The sequence below is a fragment of the Poromitra crassiceps genome (assembly GCF_964638095.1).
Source record: "Poromitra crassiceps genome assembly, chromosome: 16".
Lineage (NCBI taxonomy): Eukaryota > Metazoa > Chordata > Actinopteri > Beryciformes > Melamphaidae > Poromitra > Poromitra crassiceps.
The window spans coordinates 6,753,561-6,773,846 of record NC_139645.1 but is presented as its reverse complement, the minus strand read 5'-3'; the positions used below and the strand labels follow the sequence as shown (position 1 = coordinate 6,773,846).

Genomic DNA, 20,286 nt, shown 5'->3' with positions numbered 1-20,286 from the left:
AGACAGAAAACGGATGAGAGCATTGATGATTTTGTGACCAGAGCTAGAACCTTGGCACAAAAATGCCAGTTCACTGATGGAGAGCTTAGTGAGCGTCTGATCGAGCTTATTATTGCTAGTGCACCCCATGATGCTCTCAGGAATGACCTTTACAGCAAACCCCAAGGTCATTCTTTAGCTGATGTACTTGCAGAGGGACGAAAATACGAAGCCCTATCAGCAGGAAATGAGCAGCTACAGCAACTTGGTCTATCTTATACCGAAAAAGTCCATGCTGTGGATAGAGGACGAACATGCCAAAACTGTGGGAAAAGCCACAAGCCACGTCAATGCCCTGCATACAAAGATGAATGCTCTGCTTGTGGTATCAAAGGACACTGGGCGAGATGCTGCAGAAAGAAAAGACAGGAGAAACAACAACAACAACAGCATCACTTCAAACGGGACCAGAGAAGCAAGTCTCGACCACCACAAGACAAGTTCTACAGACGCCCGACTTCCAGAAATGACCACAGACGCAACGAGTCACACATCGATGCAGTGGACGGTGAAGAGGACGGGGAAGACTGCACATACCAGAAACAGTTCTACTCCATCACCATCAGTGACAAGTGCATGCACAGCATCGACTGTAGACCGCCGAGAGAGGAGGCATACACAGTCTTGAATGTGAGACCACCAGACCTACCGGGTCATAGACACACTCTCCGCCTGAAAATCGACACGGGGGCGTCAGGGAATACGCTTCCACTCCGTACATACAAACAGATGTACGGTGATGAATCACAGGCCCACAACAGGTTAAAGAAAAATAACATAAAGCTAACTGCATACAGTGGTCACCAGATACCGTGCCTTGGAACTATAGACATTCCATGCCAGCACAGAGAATCCAAATGGGTTAATGCTAGGTTCTACGTAGTGGATGTACCAGGGCCAGCTATAGTTGGCCTACCCACAAGTGAACTGCTAAATATCGTAACTGTTAATGTAGATGCCATAACAGAGAAAACAAATGACGTGAAAAGAACGCACGATAGAAAGATGAATCCACTAAAACGCATAACGACCAGTGCAGACCTAAAAAGAGCATACCCAGACCAGTTTGATAAAATTGGTAACTTTAGTGGAACCGCTAGACTTCTCTTAAAAGAAGACGCTGAGCCATTCATAGACCCACCGCGAAAATGTAGCATACATATCAAAGACAAACTCCAAGGAGAACTAAACAACCTTGTCGAACAAGGCGTGCTACGAAAGGTGGAGGAGCACACAGACTGGTGCTCCAGCCTTGCATTTAGCACCAAGAAGGATGGCTCCCTTCGAATATGTATAGACCCCCAAAAGCTAAATGCCAGCCTTAAGAGGTGCCCACACAATATTCCAACTGTGGAGGAACTTAACCCGAAATTTGCAAATGCAAAATTATTTAGCAAGCTAGACGCAAAAGCAGGATACTGGTCGATACACCTTGATGAAGACTCACAACTCCTGACAACGTTTCGTACTCCTTTTGGCAGGTACTGCTGGAAACGCTTGCCATTTGGACTGTGTGTCTCTCAAGATCTCTTTCAGGCCAAGATGGATCAGATCCTCGAAGGTCTCCAGGGCGTGGTCAGCATAGCCGATGACATAGCAGTCTACGGAGAAGATGAGGAAGAACACGACAGAAACCTGGTCAACTTAATGGAACGAGCAGCTGAGGCAGGTCTGGTGTTCAACAGTGACAAATGCACCATAAAACAGAGTTGCATTTCATTCTTTGGCAACATATACACAGCCAGCGGCATCAGGCCGGACCCAGCTAAGGTCAGGGACATACAAAAAATGCCAACTCCCGAAAACAAGGATGACCTACACAGGTTCATAGGGTTGTTGACCTACCTATCACCATACATACCAAAGCTAGCAGAAAAAGCACACACTCTGAGAGGGTTGCTAAAAAATGATGTGCCGTGGACATGGGACATAGATCACCAAAAATGCTTTGATGACTTGAAGTCAACAATCACAGATGACGCCTGTTTAAAATACTATGACTCAAACGCAACACTAACTCTTGAAGTAGATGCGTCACAGAAAGGCCTAGGCATAGCCTTGGTACAGAATGACAGGCCCATAACTTTTGGCTCGAAAACACTGACAGACTGCCAGTCAAGATACAGCAATATCGAACGCGAAATGTTAGCCATCGTTTATGGGATCCAGCGATACCATACATACCTGTACGGTAAATCGTTCATAGTGATAACCGATCACAAACCACTCGTCACCATATGTGCGAAACCACTGCATTCTGCACCACCGCGACTCCAGCGCATGCTGGTAAAGACACAAGGGTATAACTACCAAGTCATATACCGGCCTGGGGCACAAATGATCCTGGCAGATACCCTCAGCCGGTTACCAAACCCAGAGAACCATGGTGACATAGAGCTAGACGAGCGCATAGATGGAATAGAGGCAGAAATCGAGGACCCAGAGCTGCACACTGTCGCAATAATAAATTTCTCCTCTGAAAAACAGGCCGCTCTCCGTACAGACACTGCAATGAGCCCCAGACTCAATGCACTAAAAGAACTAATCCACCATGGATGGCCAGAGAGCATAAAGGACCTGCCAAAAGACCTGCGTGGTTATTGGTCGTTCAGAGATGAGCTCGCAATGGAGTCAGGAGTCATATTCAAAGGGCGACAGGTGCTAATTCCAGACTCCATGACCGAAGATACCCTAAAACAGCTACATGTAGGCCATCAAGGCATTGAGAAAACACGTCGTCTTGCAAGAGAAAGCGTGTACTGGATAAAGATGAACGATGACATTGAGAGAGTTTGCAGATCCTGTGATGTATGTGCAGAGCATCAAGATGCGAATCCAAAAGAGCCTCTTAACCCGCATGACATACCGTCAAAGCCGTGGCAGTCTCTAGCATCCGATCTATTTGAAATCAATGGCCGCCAGTACTTACTGACAGTGGACAGATATTCAAAATATCCGATTGTAGATGAAATACCCATGCCTGTGTCTAGCCAGGCAGTTACCCAGAAAATGAGATCGTACATGTCGCTATTCGGGCGCCCTGACGAGATACTGACAGACAATGGACCGCAGTACACAGGGCAAGCCTTCAAGGACTTTGTCGCAGACTGGGGAATCAGACACATTACAAGCTCACCCCACTACCCAAAAAGCAACGGGTTCATCGAGCGGCATGTGCGGCACATCAAATCAATAGTGAAGAAAACACTGAAACATAGAGGTGATCTACAAATAGCATTACTACAAGTCAGGGCGACACCTATTGATAGTAAGCTACCATCACCCGCAGAACTGATCTTTGGGAGACCTGTCACCACTCTGCTGCCGAGTCGAACAGAGCCAGGCAAGGAGGGACACCGACTGCACCTAGAACAGAGGACAGCTGACATGAAGGAGCATCATGACCAAAGCAGCCGCAGGGAACTCCCACCGCTCTGCCCTGGACAGTATGTGACTGTGCTCAATAAAGAGAGAGGAACATGGCACCCTGCAATTGTTCTGCAAAAGTGCAATGAGCCAAGGAGCTACATTGTTCAAACACCAAACGGAAACAAGGTCAGGCGTTGCAGGAGCCATCTGCGTGAGCTGTACAATCCACATGTGCAGAAAATCACAAAGAAGATCCGCTTTGTAGAGCCTGAACGTCAAAACGAAGCTAACAAGAGTCACAGCGACCCAGCAGAGGTGTCCACGACACCACCCCGCAAAGTAGGAACAGACACACAGGAGCTCAGGAGTCCAAATCCAACACGCACAAGATCTGGAAGGACTGTAACAAGACCAGCTCACTACAAAGACTATGTGTAGACTAGTCTAATAACACCTTGAGCAGCAACAGTCTACTCTGCTGAGGTCTTCTATATTTTCTATAGGTTCATGTTCATATATACGTTTATAGAAGAATAAGAAGAAAAAAATCTTATAGTAACAACAATTGCACTTAAACCTAACCCATATGTGTGGTAAATTGATATTGAAGATATATGCTGCAAACTGAAACTTAGTTGTTTACTATTCTACAGGACTGTTATAATATGTTTTGTTATCATCTGTGGGGCACTCCAGCTAAACAGGGGGGATGTTGTGATATGCCTTTAAGACCTGTACAGTGCGTGGTACGACGTAATACGTCACCCGGATGTAAACATTCTTGTTGGAGCTGTAACGTTGCCAGACATGCTCAGTAAAGGAACCAAGTGAATCAACGTTGGTGGTCTATTATTATATCAGATAATACTTCAGCTGGGAGCCTGGGGCGGGCTCTCCCTCAGCGGCCAATGGGAACTGTTAGTTCTGAATATTATAGAAACAGATCATTCTTGGGACGAGGAAGGGACAACTCCGTCACAACAAACGGGGTTGCTATATTTTCGACAAATTAATCCAGAATCATGTTTTATGGACGAGAGACACACGTTTTTAAGAGGTTACAGCTGCACGAATTGGGACCTTTAAGGCATTCCAGCGCACTCGCAAACACCGCGTTCGTTTCGCGCGTTCTTTTATTTTTTGGCAGATAGCAGCCTTTTCCGCCCGTTATATATGTCACAACGCTATGCATTGTGGGCAATTCCCTTAGTTCAAGTTGCCACTAACCTCGCGTCACCAGGCTCTTCTCGGCGAGAAAGAGCCTGGCTCCCGCCCACAATTGATTTTGTCACCCTACTGGTTCCCGCCTAGAGCCCGCCCTAGACCGGATGGCAGCGTTTCTAGCTCGTCAACTTTCACGTTAACTTGACAATTTGACCCAAGTATCAGAATCCTCTTTCACCGTTTTGACCGGTGTGTCAGGCGGTGGTGGCGGAGATGCCATATTGCATAAACGTTTTGTTTTATGTAACGCTAGCTTTGTTTTGATCAGACTCTAGTTTAGGTAACATCACCGCGTCAATCCAACGGCAACAAAGACGTTGTTAGGCGCATTGCCATCCGGTGTTAATTCTGGGTCCGGGGTTTACGCCCCCATGACAAAAAGCGGGGTGGAAGGTGCCCAGACTAAGTTGCCACAGCAAGTCGCTCCCAGAAGGCGAAAAGTGAAGGGACAGCAGAGCAGAGGCCATCCACACTAGTTTTTTTACTGATTTAACAGAGAGTACGTTTGCTGGCATGGATCTTTTCACCGACGAGAATACCAAAATGTATTTTTATGAAAACCGACTGAAAACGTTTGTGCGCTGGCCAATCGTGAAAGGCTATTGCACCCCTGAAAATGTAAGTAACCTACCCGCTAGCCTTAGCTAATGCTAAGTATGAGTACCCTGGCTAGCGGGGTAAGTTTTAACGCAGAATCATCAACGACAGTAGTGCGTTTACATGCACACTAATAAACTGGTTAGTGGATTTCTAGAGTTACCTGATTATTCAGGTGTCATGTAAACAGCATCCTTTATCAGATAAAGGCCGTTATCAGTTTAAGAGAAAACCGATAAACACACCTAGCTACTGCTGAGTCATCAGGTTTATTCATTCAATGTCACCTCACACACTTTGAGGTGAGTTCACACTATTTACTAAGTGCATGTAAACGTGGAAATCAGATTATTGCCAGTTACCTGATTATTCAGTTATCCGTTTATTGTGTGCATGCAATTCAAAACGCACTCATTAATAACTCCCTGCAGTAGCCAGTTTTGCTTTTAGCTGACAACGTTAGCTAACTAACGTAAGCCAAAGTTTTGAAAGCTGTTTTGAAGTAGCGTTATTTAGCAAAAGTGTCTGTTATTGTTGATTGGATTTTGTCTGGTTATGTGTGGTTTCACTGCAGATGGCCAAAGCTGGATTCATTTACAGCCCTTTAGAAAACCAACCCAAGGACCTCGTCAAGTGCTTCTTCTGCCAGAAAGAGTTGGACAGCTGGCAGCCGGAGGATGACCCAGAGTAAGACCACTGTTCAGTAGGCTACAGTTAGGACATCTAACGTTACAAATGAACCTTAACTAATGTGTTACTAGTCAAATTCCCAATTCTTCCTCTGGAGCCTGTAAAGTTAAGGTCACAGAAAAATATTTGATAAGATGAAATATAGTTGTGGAAAAGTCATGGACTTTTACACCAGGGCCATGGTAGAAATATTCCCAGACTTTGCGAGTGGATTCCAAAGGGACTTACAATATCACATTTTGTCAACAGTAGAGAAATCAACTATGCAACACAGTATGACAGCTAAGACTTTCTGAAGTAATATAGTAGCACTTGTAGAAAGTAGTTTGAGAAGGAATATTTTTTCTGCTTTTTTCTTATCTGCAGCAGCACACAGTCAAAGTGTGGCTCCTCACCTCTTTCTCTCCCTCTTTTTTTTGCCAGAAAGGAGCACAAATCTCACTCCTCCTCCTGCCACTTCTTGGCCCTGACGAAGACCGTGATGAAGCTGACCGTGGAGGAGTTCATCACACTGCAGAAGGAGAGGCAGAAGTTTATCACTGTACGTGCTTCTGAGGACACCACAAAATATCTATGTGCTGACTGTCTTATTATACACAGGGTTAACTTGCCACAGCTCACAGGTCTTGAAAGTAGTTGAATTTAAACAATACAAATCAAGTACTTGAAAGTGCTTGGAATTATAAAGAGGTCCTTAAGTCCAAAATGCCCAGAGGAAGTAATCAAATATATGGTTTTTGTTTAAAAAAATGAAGAACAAAAAAGTTAGTTTATAATGGTTTCTAATGGGAAATCTATCAAACCCGTTTGTGTCAATAGGATACAAGGTGACATGTTTGGTTTAGGGGGAAAAATGGCCTCTTGGAACTCAACTGTGCTAATTCTTCTTGGGGCTTCATATGGCATAAACACGACCCCATTTGAAGGCAGCATAATTCCGATGCATGACTGGAAACAAATTTGCATTCGAGGACTTATGAGACTATGTGAACAGCTCTGTGAATTATTTGCCCTTAATTTAGAAATAATTTGTCCCTGAAAAGTGCTTGGCCAGTCTTTTGTAATAGCCTATAGATATAGGCTATTACAAAAGACTGGCAACCCTGTATACGCCATATTATCAATAGACCCTTTTCACAGCAGCCATTTTGACGCTCAAAGCAGGGTAAACCCAGGTGTAACCAATAACATTACCAATGGTTCCATTCCATTGAGGGGTTCCAGTGCCAGGGTCCTCATTAATGTGATTGTTTACACCTGTGTTTACCCTGCCTTGAAATGTCAAAGTAAGTCAAGTAACATTCAAGAACATTACTGCCAACAGCAAAACAGACTTCTAAAAATTGCAATTTGTAACCGTCTGTGAGAACAAGAGTCGCTGACAACTTATCTGATCCAAATATATTTTCTTCCGCTCGCAGGTGAAGAGCTGCGGTGAAGCCGTCGCAAAATTCGAGGAGGCCATTGATGTAGTCAAAAAGGCCGGTGGGGAGATGCTTGAGAAAATCATGGCTGGAAAGTGAAGGATCAATGAGGCCATTTACACCTGGCGCTAACATGCATTTTCTGTGATCAGATTGCAATCAGATGGTGTTTCATCACTTGAAATGCCAGGTGTAAACACCCCCAAAACGCATTGAAGAAGGATTGCAATCTGATCGGCCAAACCACTTCCGGAGGTGGTCAGGGATTGCATTGTGTACACATTGAACACAAGTGTAAATGCAATGTGTCCTCTCAATCTGGACAGTGGATTGAGAGAGACAACCATTTCTGCAATCTGATTGCAATCAGATTGCAGAAAATGCATGTTAACGCCAGGTGTAAATGGGATCAGGCTGATGTGATCAAATTCTAATCAAATTGAAGTATACGGTAAATGCAATGTGTCCTCTCAATCTGGATAGTGGATTGAGAGAGACAACCATTTGTGTGATATTGTTGCAGCATGTGCAACAACTGTTTTTGCTATCTTGTGTGTGTTATTCCGACCAATGGGTAATGGGTCACATGAAATGTGTGTCGTTCCGACCAATGGGTTAATGCGTCAAATGGTCCCTGTCGAGGGACTGCGGATGGAAATTAGCTAAGGCTATAATCCGGCACATTTACATGAAAATGTTCATTAATGTTGCACTGTCCCTGAAATAAATAAAAATGTATAACCTAGTAGTGAAGTACCGTAAATTTCGGACTATAAGCCGTGGCTTTTTCTCCATTTTTCGGCCCTGCGGCTTATATAACGGTGCGGCTTATCTATGGATTTTTACAGCTAATGGCCACTAGGGGACCTCCTAAATCTATGGATTTTGGTACGAGAGACAGAACGAGAGCAAGACAGACAGACCCTGATTGGATGATGTTGCAAAAAATGTGCCTCGCGACCTGCTTGGAGCACTGTGCCACTACGCTCTCTCAGCCACTACTGTAAAACACCCTCCTCCTCCCAACCTCCCTCGCTCCGGGGGAAAAATGGCGACGATTGAGCCAGAAAGACAGTCTGAATGAAATTGAATGTAACGTTCCCAATTCTATGTATTAACTTCTAAAAAACTAACGGCAACATTTTGGAAGGCTAAGCCACACAACTAGTTAGTTATAATCTAACGTCGTGCTTGCAAAGACGGCGAACTGGCTGTGTTACGACGATGAGGGTAAGGACTCAAAACGGTCTCCGCTGATAAGACATTAAAACACCTGCGGCTTATAGTCCGGTGCGGCTTATGTATGTAACAAACATGCAATTTAGCTGCTGCGGCTTATATTCAGGTGCGCCTTATAGTGCGGAAAGTACGGTACTGTCTTTGTTTACAATGAACAAAATATCAAATGTTAAAGTATTTTTTTTTAATATATATTTTTCATTTGTGAGATATTGTTGCATTTGCAACAACTGTTTTTGCTATCTTGTGTGTGTTATTCCGACCAATGGGTAATGGGTCACATGAAATGTGTGTCGTTCCGACCAATGGGTTAATGCATCAAATGGTGATACAAGACCAAAGATGAGTGTGTGTAGTATGATATAAGATGTATAACCTAGTAGTGAAGTACTGTCTTTGTTTACAATGAACAAAATATCAAATGTCAGTCTGTCATTTAATTTGACAGTTATTGACACTTTATTGAGTGTTAAAGTGTTTGTTTTTTAATATATTTTTCATTTGTGAGATATTGTTGCATTTGCAACAACTGTTTTTGCTATCTTGTGTGTGTTATTCCGACCAATGGGTAATGGGTCACATGAAATGTGTGTCGTTCTGACCAATGGGTTAATGCATCAAATGAAGGTGAAACAAGACCAAAGATGAGTGTGTGTAGTATGATATAAGATGTATAACCTAGTAGCAAAGAACTTTTATGGAAAGAAATGGCAGCTCCAAGTAAGTATTTTTTGAGTATCTGTACTTCACTTGAGTATTTATATTTGTCAACTTTCACTTTTACTCCACTACATTTCCCAAATAAAATGGATACTTTTACTCCACTACATTTCCCCCAAGCATCTTAGTTACAAAGTAAAATCAGAAGAAATTGCGTAGCCTGCAAGCAATCAGGTTTGGCAAATCAGTGCTCCTAGTTTGCAAGTTACGTTAAAACGATCCACACGCCATTCCATTTGGTGGCTGTAATTAGGAGTGGGCTATAAATGGATAATTTTTTGTTTTGCTTAGGTCTCAGTTTTTTTGTATTCCATTTGCCCTATCTCGACATGAAATTACAAAATTTTCGGCTTTAGGTCCAAGAAAAAAGTGTGCAGGGCACAAATCCAAGATGACCACCGTTTTCCCTGAAAAATCGCATTTTTAGCCATAACTGTCATTTTTGGGTCTTTTTACTTGGTTGTGGTGTCTAACCCTATGTTTTGGGGGTCAAGCAATCTATTTATGCATATAGAAGTAGTCACAAACCATCAGATGTTGAGTTAATACATATTTATGATCAAATTGACCCTTCTTTACCTCAATTTTGAACCATGCCCGTAGACCTAATATTTATTGGTAAATTATAAAAACAAACAGCTACACAACAGATTGAATTTGACATACTATAATAATATTAATAGCAACCCTACACTGCTAATTATTACCAACATCTCACAATATTTAACTGTTATTTCACCACAAAATACTGTATGGTGAATTTTATTGTGAAATAGGCCATCCGCTGTCATAAGTCAACATTACTGTAATCACATGAGGGAGATGGGAAGACAACATCCCTAGAAGAACAGTTTGACTTGATTCTAGAGGAAGCTGGGGTACACAAGTCATTTAGCCTCTACAAAGAGAGATGCTTTACTAGACTTGGATACCAGGCAGGTGCAGTCTATGATTGCATTCCCTACATCAAACAGCTACTTGAGACACTGCTAAATAATCTTCTTGTTCGAGCATGCAACATTTACCTTGAGAATGACTTCATAATAGCAGGATTTAAAGCACTTGCTAATTTTATGTACAGGGTGACAATGCCCTTCCTCAACTGCGTTGAGACAGCAAGCCAGGATTTGCTGGTTGACATGCTTCCCAAGCTCTGCAGTGACAGCTGAGAGCCTTAGTTATCATGTAGAGTGGACACATGTCAAAATGGAAGACAATGCTCCACAAAGTGATCTTGATCACCTTCTTCTTGGAGAGATGTGTGTCGAAAGGAGCAGAATTGCAGTGCAAACATGAGTATTAGGATGTTGATCCTGATGCTGCACGAGCAAATCCTCTCTATACACTGACTGCAGACCAACGGAAAAACCTGCCAACAAACAACCTGAATGCAGAGAGGTACTTGGCCAAGTGTGGATATCTTGCTGCCCAGTCAGCCCAACACTCAAATAGGATGTTCAGGGCAAAGGGGATCAAAGATTACCTTTATGCTAACAGATAGACATGGCAGTGAAGTTGAGCGGTCAACCACTGCTGTCCTTAAACACCAGGATGCAGTGGAGGTGACATGGAGTAACAAACAGAAAGAGAAGAAGAAACAGAGGTTGAGAGAGAATCTGCAAAAGAAAGTGAGGGCCAATGATTTTGTTGAAAACTTGTGAAGTGCAAAGAACATGGAGGGCCTGTTACATCTGTCACTACTCACTGAAGTGAAGGCACTTGTCCTTAAGAAGTCACCTGAGCTCAAGACTTACTTGAGGCAAGAGATCCAATACCAGAGTTATCAGAGAAAGAGATGATCGAGATCCTAATTGTGCTCCTCTGGGATGATTACCAAGCTGAGGAAGCGGTGGTATTTCCTTGTGAGGAGGAGGAGCCAAAAAGGCAGAGGGGATCTCTCAGTAAGAACTTATGTTCCAGCCCAACCAATCACTTGCTCTCATTTGGGATGAGAGGCATCAAAATATGGTATATTGGGTTTTACCTTGATGATAATGGGGACGGAACCTTCCGTGTGCATCATGCGCGTTGGTACCGGAGATTAAATTTGGCAGCGACCACCTGGCACTGATGACATCCAGGATACTATTGGGCAGCAGATTGTGCCTGTGGCAGTTTGAAGAGCCTGGGACTTTTTATCTAGGAGAAAACTGTTATGTTTTAAGCAATGCCCCTGAAATTCAACATAATAGTGAAATATGGTAAGGTGAAAAAGGAGGTAAATTTGGTCAAAAAAGGTATTAACTCAACATCTGATGGTTTGTAACTATTTCTAGATGCATAAATAGATTGCTTGACCCCCAAAACATAGGGTTAGACACCAAAACCAAGTAAAAAGACCCAGAAATGACAAAGTTATGGCTAAAAATGTGATTTTTCAAGGAAAACGGTGGTCATCTTGGATTTGTGCCCTGCACACTTTTTTCTTGGACCCCAGGCCAAAATTTTTGTAATTTCATGTTGAGATAGGTCGAATGGAATAAAAAAAAACTGAGACCTAATAAAATTGACCAAAAAAGTGTTTTTGACCTCTGTATAGCCCACTCCTACTGTAATGCAACATAACGTTTGCCAATGGCTATAAAAGTCAAGAAGAAGAAATAGACTTCCACTCAAGCCCAGGCATGTCTTTTGCTTGATTTTTTACTTTAAGACTTTTACTCAAGTAATATTCTAATGAGTGACTTTGACCAAAGTCTTTTTCTGGGAAGATATCTTTACTTTTACTCAAGTATGGTTTTCGAGTACTTTATACACCACTGCGCTAGGGATAGGAAGGTTGTCGTAGAGTCGGTTTTCCAGGGGGAGTGGCTAGGTGTATCCAGGTGGTGGGATGGGGTGTGGTCAGGAAAGGGGTGGGGCTACAGAAAAGGGGACGTAGCTAGGGATAGGAAGGTCATTAGAGTTGGGGTCTGAGGGGTGGGTAGGGGGAGTGGCTACGTGTATCTGGTTGGTGAGGGGTCATGGACCGGAAAGGGGGCAGGGCTAGGGAAAAGGGTCCATAGCTAGGGTTAGGAAGGTCAGAGAGATTCTGGGTTCAAGGGGTGGGTAGGGCGAGTGGCTCGGTGTATCTGGGTGGTGGGAGGGGTAGTGGTAAGGAAAGGGAGTGGTGCTAAGGAAAAGGGGCCATAGGGATAGGAAGGTCATAAAGTTGGGGTCACAAGGTTGGGAGGGGGAGTGGCTAGGTGTATCTGGGTGGTGAAAGGGGGCGTGGACAGGAAAGGGGGCAGGGCTAGAGAAAGAGGGCTGTAGCTGGGGGGTGTGGCTAGGGGATATGGGTACGTCAGGGTTAAGCGTTCTGATCATAGCAAACTTGAATATTGGCCTTAATTGGCGGAGGTCTGCACTCTGAGTGCACTTCTAGTTTTGATTTGATTCCACTGGTACTTCCTCGTGTGTACCTGTCGGGCACCCTTAGGTTGGCGTGAAAAAGTGTCTCCGATATTTGATCCAGAATGCAGAACGCAGGCTCCATGTCTGCTGCTGGAGGAGAGGCTTGTTTAGTAGTTTGTTGCTCCAGTTTGATGTGTTTGAGTATTGCTAACTTTAGCTGTGGAGGACAAACTCAAGGCTGCTTGGTTTCAAGCGGTCTCTTGTTAGCTGCAGTTTTTTTGTGTGCCGATAGTGACAGAAACACTGCTGCATCGACAGGTGAAAGGATACATTCTTCAGACAAATAAAACCACTGAAATGACTTTTGGTAAGATCAATGAAATACAAAATAACAAAGGAACTTTTGATCTTAAACACAATATGCAACCAACAACTTTACCCATTTGCATTCCAATGTCTTCACTGTTATGGACGATGGCGCACATCATAGAAGGTCTTAGAACAGTATTCCCCTGACATGAGGCAGTTTGGCTTTTATCGAGCCAACAGGGTGTGGTGCCATGCCATCCACCAGAAAACACACAGAGAAAACAACAGAACATTTTGTAATCTTTCTTAATTACGAAAAAAGAATGAGAATCACATTAGTCAAAGAGAACTCTTATTAAATATAATTGCCAGAATAGAAGTAATTAACCATTCAAGGCTACGGGGCGACTTAAAAGTGCTCACAGTCTGCCTGACATCGATCCGTGATGGAATAGGAAATAGCTTTTGGACCAATGTGGCGAGTATTTCAGTGAGAAACGTCCTACTGCCTGCAGCAACGGAGTACCAGTTCCTTTCTTGCCGTTTCCTCTGTTTCTTGCATATGTCTGAAGATCTCAGCAGATCCAGGAAGTCTTATCCCCAGTTGTAGAAATAGATCTTCTGCCAGATGGGGAGGTAATCCATCAGAGGGCCTGAGCAGACAGACAATCAGATCAATCAGTGACAATCAATCAAACTTGGCTACAATACATTCGGAATCTTTTCTGTGAATGAGAAAATGAAAGTGAGTGTGATATTCATTGTAGGCAACAGGCACTGTTAATTCTATTCTTTCCTTCTTTCTTTTTAGTAGTACCGTACTTACGCGCTACCAGTCCGATGCCTGGAACATGATCAGCCAGAAGTCTCAGCAGGAAAATAATCTTTGTTCTGGGAAAAACACAAAAGAGCAAAGACAACTGTTTAAACACAATTTAAGATCATTTAAGGGAAACAAAAGTATTTAAGGGGCAGCAGGACTTTGGCAAGCTACACCTTTTTATCAACCCAAACAGAAACAAAGTCATTGAATTAATTTAACCCTCCTCAATAAAATGCAGCATTAACCAGTAGGGCTGGGTTAAAAAAATCGATATATCGATATTGAATCGATATTCATGTGAAGGAACAAGTATCGATACATAAATCCCAGTATCGATCTTTTAAAATGCATTTTACTTTTTTTTCTTCTTTTTTTACATAGGCTATAATATTATAGGCTGTGTGTGCTAGTTAAAACATAGTTTCAAGTTGACGTTTATTTATGTTTGTAGTTGAAACAAAAACATAAATACTGTAGGCTACATGTGCATTGTGCATGCACCATGAGCCAGATGTACAGACCTCAAATCTGTTTGCACTATAATGTTTGTGAACTGGAAATGTTCATGAGCTGTATTTTATTTTATTTTATTTACAAAGCATTTATACTTTATGAAACACTGTTTACAACATGCTGCTGTTCAATGATTCTGTTGTATAGTGGAGATCTAAATTTGTTTGGCTTCTCACAGAAGACTGTAAAGAAAGAGACAGAAGACTGTAAAGAAAGATAAGATGTTGAATGACTATGTTGGTCATGTTTAAATAAAAAGGAATTACATGATGTAACTGCTTGCTTTATGGTCAATTCTTAATGTAAATATTAATATTTTTTAATAATGCACCAGGTTAGAGGGTTCCTTGTACAATTTACAGCATTAGTTATTTGAGAATCTCTTCCATTATCAAAGCAAAACTGGTATTGTAACTAAAATATTGATATCGAATCGTATCGTATCGGAAATCGTATCGACTTGGGACCTTGTGTATCGGAATCGTATCGTATCGGGAAGTCAGTGGCGATACCCAGCCCTATTAACCAGTCAGGCACTTACTCTGAGTATCTGTCATAGAAGGGTGAACGGAGAAGGTAGTACAGCAAGAGGAAGGTTCTTCTCCTCATCTCTGCCCTCTCCCATCGATTTTGAAAGTTGGTGTCATTGAGTAAACCAAAACTAGAGAAAAAACAGACAAGCGCTGGTCATGTCATGCAAATCATCATCTTCAAAGCTCACTTCCTGTACAACTACGTCAATGTGACTCATATTGTGAATTTGTAGAGTCACAATTGTGTGTCGATGTTCACAGAAGAACAAGAGGTTGGAGTGAAGTGATATTATTATTATTTATCTTTCCAATGACTTGGAATATCTGGCCAACATCTTGGGACAAACAGGGTCCTGAATGGCTCTTATTAGAAAACAGTAGAGCCCGACCGATACTGGATTTTTGAGGCCGATGCCGATACCGATATTAGGGAGTAAAAAAATACAGATATTCCCCCCCCCCCCCCCCCCCGATTTTTTATCCAATTTTTATCCCCCATTAGTGCTAATTTTTTATTTATTTATCCTGGTTGCTGCTCCACCCTCTGCCGATCTGGAGAGAGCCGAAAACTGGCTCCATGCTTCCTCCGAGACATGGGCAGTTAGCCAGCCGCTTCTTTTCACCTGACAGGGGAAGCTTCACCGGTAGGACATAGCACGTGGGAGGATCACACTATTCCAACCAGTTCCCCTCCCTCTGAACAGGCACCCTTAATGACCAGAGGAGGCACCACATCAGCAACCCTCAAATATCAAACACTTGACAAAGATATGAGTTGACATGAATTGAAATATGTAATGTAGGCAGGATATTTTACAGCTTATTAATAAACTCAATGCAATGAGTAAACTTAACTGGGAATTTAATAATTATAAATAACAAGAAATACAAAAACACAATAGAATAGTTAAGAAAAAATATCAAATATACACAACATGCTGTCTATAACTTAAAAAAAATAAAAAATAAAAAGAATCGGCAATATCGGCGCACCATATCGGCCGATACGATATATCGGTAATCGGCCAATATCGGCCGATAATATTGGCGAAGCGATATATCGGTCGGGCTCTAGAAAACAGAACAGAATATTGCAGAGGAAGAGGAGGAGCTTAACTGAACCTGGAAAGGTCGAGGACTCCGGAGATGAGCCAAGGCTTCCAGGACTGTTTCCCACAAAGACCAAGACAGAGCACTGCATTCAGGAAGTGTTGACTCAAGGAAAAAGAAACACTCAACGAGCAAATTCTCAGGTATGGACAAACTATGAAACTACCATCTTTAAAAAAAATCATTTAGGATTCAGAGTGTCTTGCTCATCCTGTTTTTGAACCAATTCTGTAGAATGGCCGATATATATGTTGTGCGAGCATGTGTGTTTAGAAATAAAACCGTGAGCAGACCTGTGTGAGACTGCGTTTGTGGACTCGTCGGGGATGTAATCTGAACAGAACATCGGCTGACGACACGCCCACTTAGGAGACTTTCGGCAAGTCTGAGTCAATGGTTGACCACGCCTATTTAGGAGACTTGCTGCTACCATTTGTTAGAATTGGCGGAGCCTGCGGTGACCCATCTCTAGTAATATAATATCTCTGGAAGGATACGGTGAACAAGCGGCCGTGCGATGTGTAGGGACTCGGCCATGGTCTCCTGCAGCCCCAGCTGTGTGGCTTTGCCGTGGAGCATCTCCTCCTTCAGGCTGCTCCTCCTCCTCTCCTGACTGGGCACTCCCCACAGTCTGGCATGCAGGCTGGGGACTGCCAGAACACACACGCGCGCACGCAGAGGGGAGAGAGGAGGAGGGAGAGGTGGCCGACGTTAATACAGCAACATATAATGCATGCAACAGTTACACATGAAAGATTCTCCATTGAAATATTATATTGAAATATATAGTTTGCAACTGTGTGTTTGGATGATATCTCTACTGTTACTGTATCCTCAGTATTCCCTTTACAACAATGTCTCATTTGTAAGGATCCTGCACTTGTGGGGTGAGCAGCACAGCCGATTATGCGAGTAGCGCCGACGTCGTGTCAAACTGGCCTGCCAATGTCAAACAGTGTATCCTCTTGTTGTTATTAACTATTGTTTTGAGTTGTTTCGGGGATTGAATGATTGAACACAGAACAATTTTGACAGTCTTATTTTTTTAAAGAAAAGAAAAAAAAGAATCGTCAAATATTCGTATTGAACAGCCAAATCCGATTCGACTGATAGAGAATTCTGAGTTGGGTACAGCCCTAAATGAGCTAAATGGGAGCTACAGTGTGCAGACTTTTTTCCTTCTTAAGCCTAACCCCGACCACAACAAAACTTAAGTCTGACACAGCACAGTGACACATTATCATTATCAGGAGTTTGATGTAGTAAATGTTTCTCTGCTGAACATGGATCTCAAGTGTTTAGATCAAATAAAATGGCATCCATCTGGCAACTGCATTACCCCCCCCCCCCCCACCAGGACATTCTGGTAATCAGAGACAGAAACAAGAGACTTCATTGACTCACTGAGCAGCAGTGCCAGTGACATCCAAAGGCTATCAAATAACCTTCACAGTTAGAATGACATCTTCATTAACTACAGCAACAACAAGATGTTTCTCTGGTCTCACCATTTCCTAGCGGCCTCATGACTCGTCCTGACCGATGGCCCACAAAGCAGGGGTCGTCTCTGTGCTCCTCGTGATGATCGTCTACGCAGAGCAGAAGAGATTATTGTGCTGCGTCGTCGTAACGAAATGCAGGAGAATCTCACTCACATCACTTCAGACGTACCATAAGAGCTTTACCTGTGGCACCGCTACAGTCCCATCAACGGCTTTGTTTATTTCAATGAACTGAACACACATCTATATACATGTTCAGCGTATTTATTTATATCTCTTGATTTCTTCTTGTCTTTATGTGTATGAATGATTGTGGTCTGTTGTTTATGAACTCACTTGCCTTGAATTGAAAACTGAGGGATGAACTTAGCAGTTTGATTGAGTGATAAATTGATAAAGTTCAGAAAGCTTTTGATGCAAGGCTGACACTGAGTGAAAGATTAGTTTTAGATGTATGCAGTTCGAACCTGTAAATGGGCTGTATTATTTGTGTTTGGTCGAGTTGAGTTATGTTGGTATCAGCAAGTGATATCTCTCAATAAACTATGTGTCTAATTAATATTCCCATAAATGATGACCTATAATACTGTATAGGTTGAGGCCACGTCTCATCACAGACGCTGGTTTAGCTGGCTCAGCCTGGCTGGGGGCGTGGTCAGGGTGGGGTAAAAACCCCCGTTCTATCCATTCAGCAAAGTTAGAATTTAGCTGATATCCCAGCCCAGGCAGACACGATCGGGGATTTAACTATCTTGTATCTTGTAACATTTTGTGGGCGTTCCCAGACATGCGGACTGTCTCTATTGTTGTACTGTAGAAAAAACACCATATCTTCCTCGTCAAAATGTGATGAAAGATCAAAGAGTGAAAGATAAACAGGTGATAATAACTGACCTCTATTCCCAAACTCTGCATCCCTGTCGAGGGGGATTATAGGAGGCGAAGTCTGGATGCCTGATTTGTACCACAGAAGAAGAAGGATACGCAAAATTGTCCTGGGGATGAATGTGTGGAAAGAATGTTTATGGAATTGTATAATAGTTTAAACCATGAATGAATGAATGAATGAATGAATGAATGAATGAATGAATGACATGATTGATTTAAACTTTTAGGACATCATGTATTAATCGGTATGAATCCAATCAAAATCGACATATTGATATATTGAGTGCAGAGCGCAAATCCCCCCCCCCCCCTCTTCTCAAATGTACTACAGCAGGAAGGAAGCCATACTTTGCAATCTGGATGAGTCCGATGACGAGCCAGCGCCCTGCTTCTCCCCACAGCCTGGCGACTCCTATCTCCAGGAAAACCTCCACATACTCCAACACAGACAGCCACGTCAGGAGTCTCTGCTCAGACAGAGACTGACGGAAACAAAACAACATAGACAGCCAGGTCAGGAGTCTCTGCTGAGACGGAGACTGACGGAACAAAACAACAATACGTTACGTTTATCTGAAACCAAGGCGAAACGATCGTGCGGCACTCACCACAGGCGGCGTGCATTTTAGGCCTTTGCGTAGAATGCCATCGTTAAACAGCACCAGGAGATTGGAAGCAGAGTAGACTGAAAAAGACGGAGCAACACGGAGGGCGGTCCCAATTAGAACAGGGCAGATAATGCCAAAATGGGCCCCAAACAACTCCCATAAAATCTTTGCGCTGAATTGCTCTGATTAAACTGATTTAAATGTGGTGAAATTTGTACTTGGGAAAAGAATATTGTTGTAGGCTATGTAGCAAATTACAAGTTGGGATAGAAAAGGAGGATAATGATGCCACCGACCCGACGTCTTTTATAGCATTATATCAATAGTGTAATTGTAACAAATAAATGACATAATCAGTACATAATAAATTGGTCAAGCAATAGCCCTCTTCTGTGGCTGGATAAGACTGAGCTTTAAACAGAGCAATCGTTGTATCATAAAGTGATGCTAAGCCCCTACTTACTTAGTTCGGATAGTGCATGGGAATCTGCAAATCGCCCTGCAAAATGAGATAAATTTAATATAGTAATATATCATCAACAACCTTTATATAGAATACTTCATTATGGAATACAACAAGCAGAGAAAATAGCGGCATATATTGGCGTGATATTAGCAGTTGATATTGACAAAACAACTCTCTAGCTACAAAGTGTTTCTGCATATTGATTGAAACAATGACAATATTGACAGTCGCCAGCTGGTCTATGGAAGTAAACTGCTAATATTACGGGTTGTTTTATTCGTCATGGTGGTTATGTAAAATGAGTAAGTGTGCTGGCATTTTAACTTCAATACCTGCAATCAGGTAGGAGAGTGTCCGCACCGTACTCTCAAGTTGTGCTGTGACAGCTGGGTTTTTCGTGACATACTCACGGTAGCGTTCATAAAAACGAGACAGTTTGTCAATGTACAATTTAGACATGTCAACGTTACTACAAAATACAGCCTTCACTAAGTTTGTAGACTATGCAAACAGTTTGATAACGGTTGGTTTTCCTCTCCTTGCACCTGCTCTGCTCTAAAAATCAAAACTTCCGTGTGAGTGGTCCGATTGTCATTTGTGTCCCCCGCTGCCAAGTTACCAGAAATGTTCGTTCCTACTAACCTCGCGTCATATCTGCACTAGAGAAGAGCCTGGTGACGCGAGGTTATATCTGCACCGACACCGTAGTCTCTTAAAACAGACTGTATTATCTACATCCGGCAGATGCAGCTATATACAGTCTGTACTTCGTGGGGGAGAATCATGCACCAAACGGAAGAGGAAGTTGAAAGGCGGGACTTCCGCTCATTCGTCCAATCAGAATTTAACATTAGCTAACTAGCTGTATACTGCTGTAGCTATCGTTAGCTAACGCTGAT

At 42.7% G+C, this 20,286-nt stretch overlaps 2 protein-coding genes across 3 annotated transcripts; one reads left to right on the top strand and one right to left on the bottom strand.

The window, feature by feature from the left end:
- The first annotated feature begins 435 nt into the window (after window positions 1-435).
- Window positions 436-7,617, top strand: LOC310791053 (baculoviral IAP repeat-containing protein 5.2-like). The gene is made up of 4 exons (XM_083652768.1): window positions 436-1,708; window positions 5,804-5,916; window positions 6,343-6,460; window positions 7,341-7,617. The coding sequence occupies exons 2-4, from the start codon at window positions 5,804-5,806 to the stop codon at window positions 7,440-7,442; spliced, it is 333 nt and encodes a 110-aa protein (XP_083508894.1). The 5' UTR covers window positions 436-1,708; the 3' UTR covers window positions 7,443-7,617.
- A 5,263-nt stretch (window positions 7,618-12,880) lies between these two features.
- pex16 (peroxisomal biogenesis factor 16) lies at window positions 12,881-20,023 on the bottom strand. Of its 2 annotated transcripts, XM_083652635.1 has the most exons (11): window positions 19,720-20,023; window positions 19,385-19,420; window positions 18,922-18,998; window positions 18,662-18,795; window positions 18,320-18,420; window positions 17,432-17,512; window positions 16,421-16,573; window positions 15,936-16,008; window positions 14,822-14,941; window positions 13,771-13,835; window positions 12,881-13,597 (listed from the first exon to the last, which is right to left on the bottom strand). In XM_083652635.1, exons 1-11 carry the CDS (start codon window positions 19,844-19,846, stop codon window positions 13,539-13,541), a joined length of 1,026 nt encoding a protein of 341 aa, XP_083508761.1. In that variant the 5' UTR covers window positions 19,847-20,023; the 3' UTR covers window positions 12,881-13,538. The 2 variants fall into 2 exon arrangements, 1 of the variants encoding a protein (XP_083508761.1); XR_014553406.1 differs by lacking the exon at window positions 12,881-13,597 and having other exon boundaries at window positions 13,770-13,835; window positions 15,931-16,008.
- Between the last annotated feature and the right edge of the window lie 263 nt (window positions 20,024-20,286).

Coding starts and splice junctions, on each gene's coding strand:
- LOC310791053 (XM_083652768.1), top strand. CDS start 5,804: ATGGCCAAAGCTGGATTCATTTACAGCCCTTTAGAAAACCAACCCAAG. Junction 5,917..6,342: donor CAGCCGGAGGATGACCCAGA/GTAAGACCACTG, acceptor TTTTTTTGCCAG/AAAGGAGCACAAATCTCACT. Junction 6,461..7,340: donor AGAGGCAGAAGTTTATCACT/GTACGTGCTTCT, acceptor TTCCGCTCGCAG/GTGAAGAGCTGCGGTGAAGC.
- pex16 (XM_083652635.1), bottom strand. CDS start 19,846: ATGTCTAAATTGTACATTGACAAACTGTCTCGTTTTTATGAACGCTAC. Junction 18,796..18,921: donor TAAAATGCACGCCGCCTGTG/GTGAGTGCCGCA, acceptor TGTTTCCGTCAG/TCTCTGTCTGAGCAGAGACT. Junction 13,598..13,770: donor AGGCATCGGACTGGTAGCGC/GTAAGTACGGTA, acceptor CTGTCTGCTCAG/GCCCTCTGATGGATTACCTC.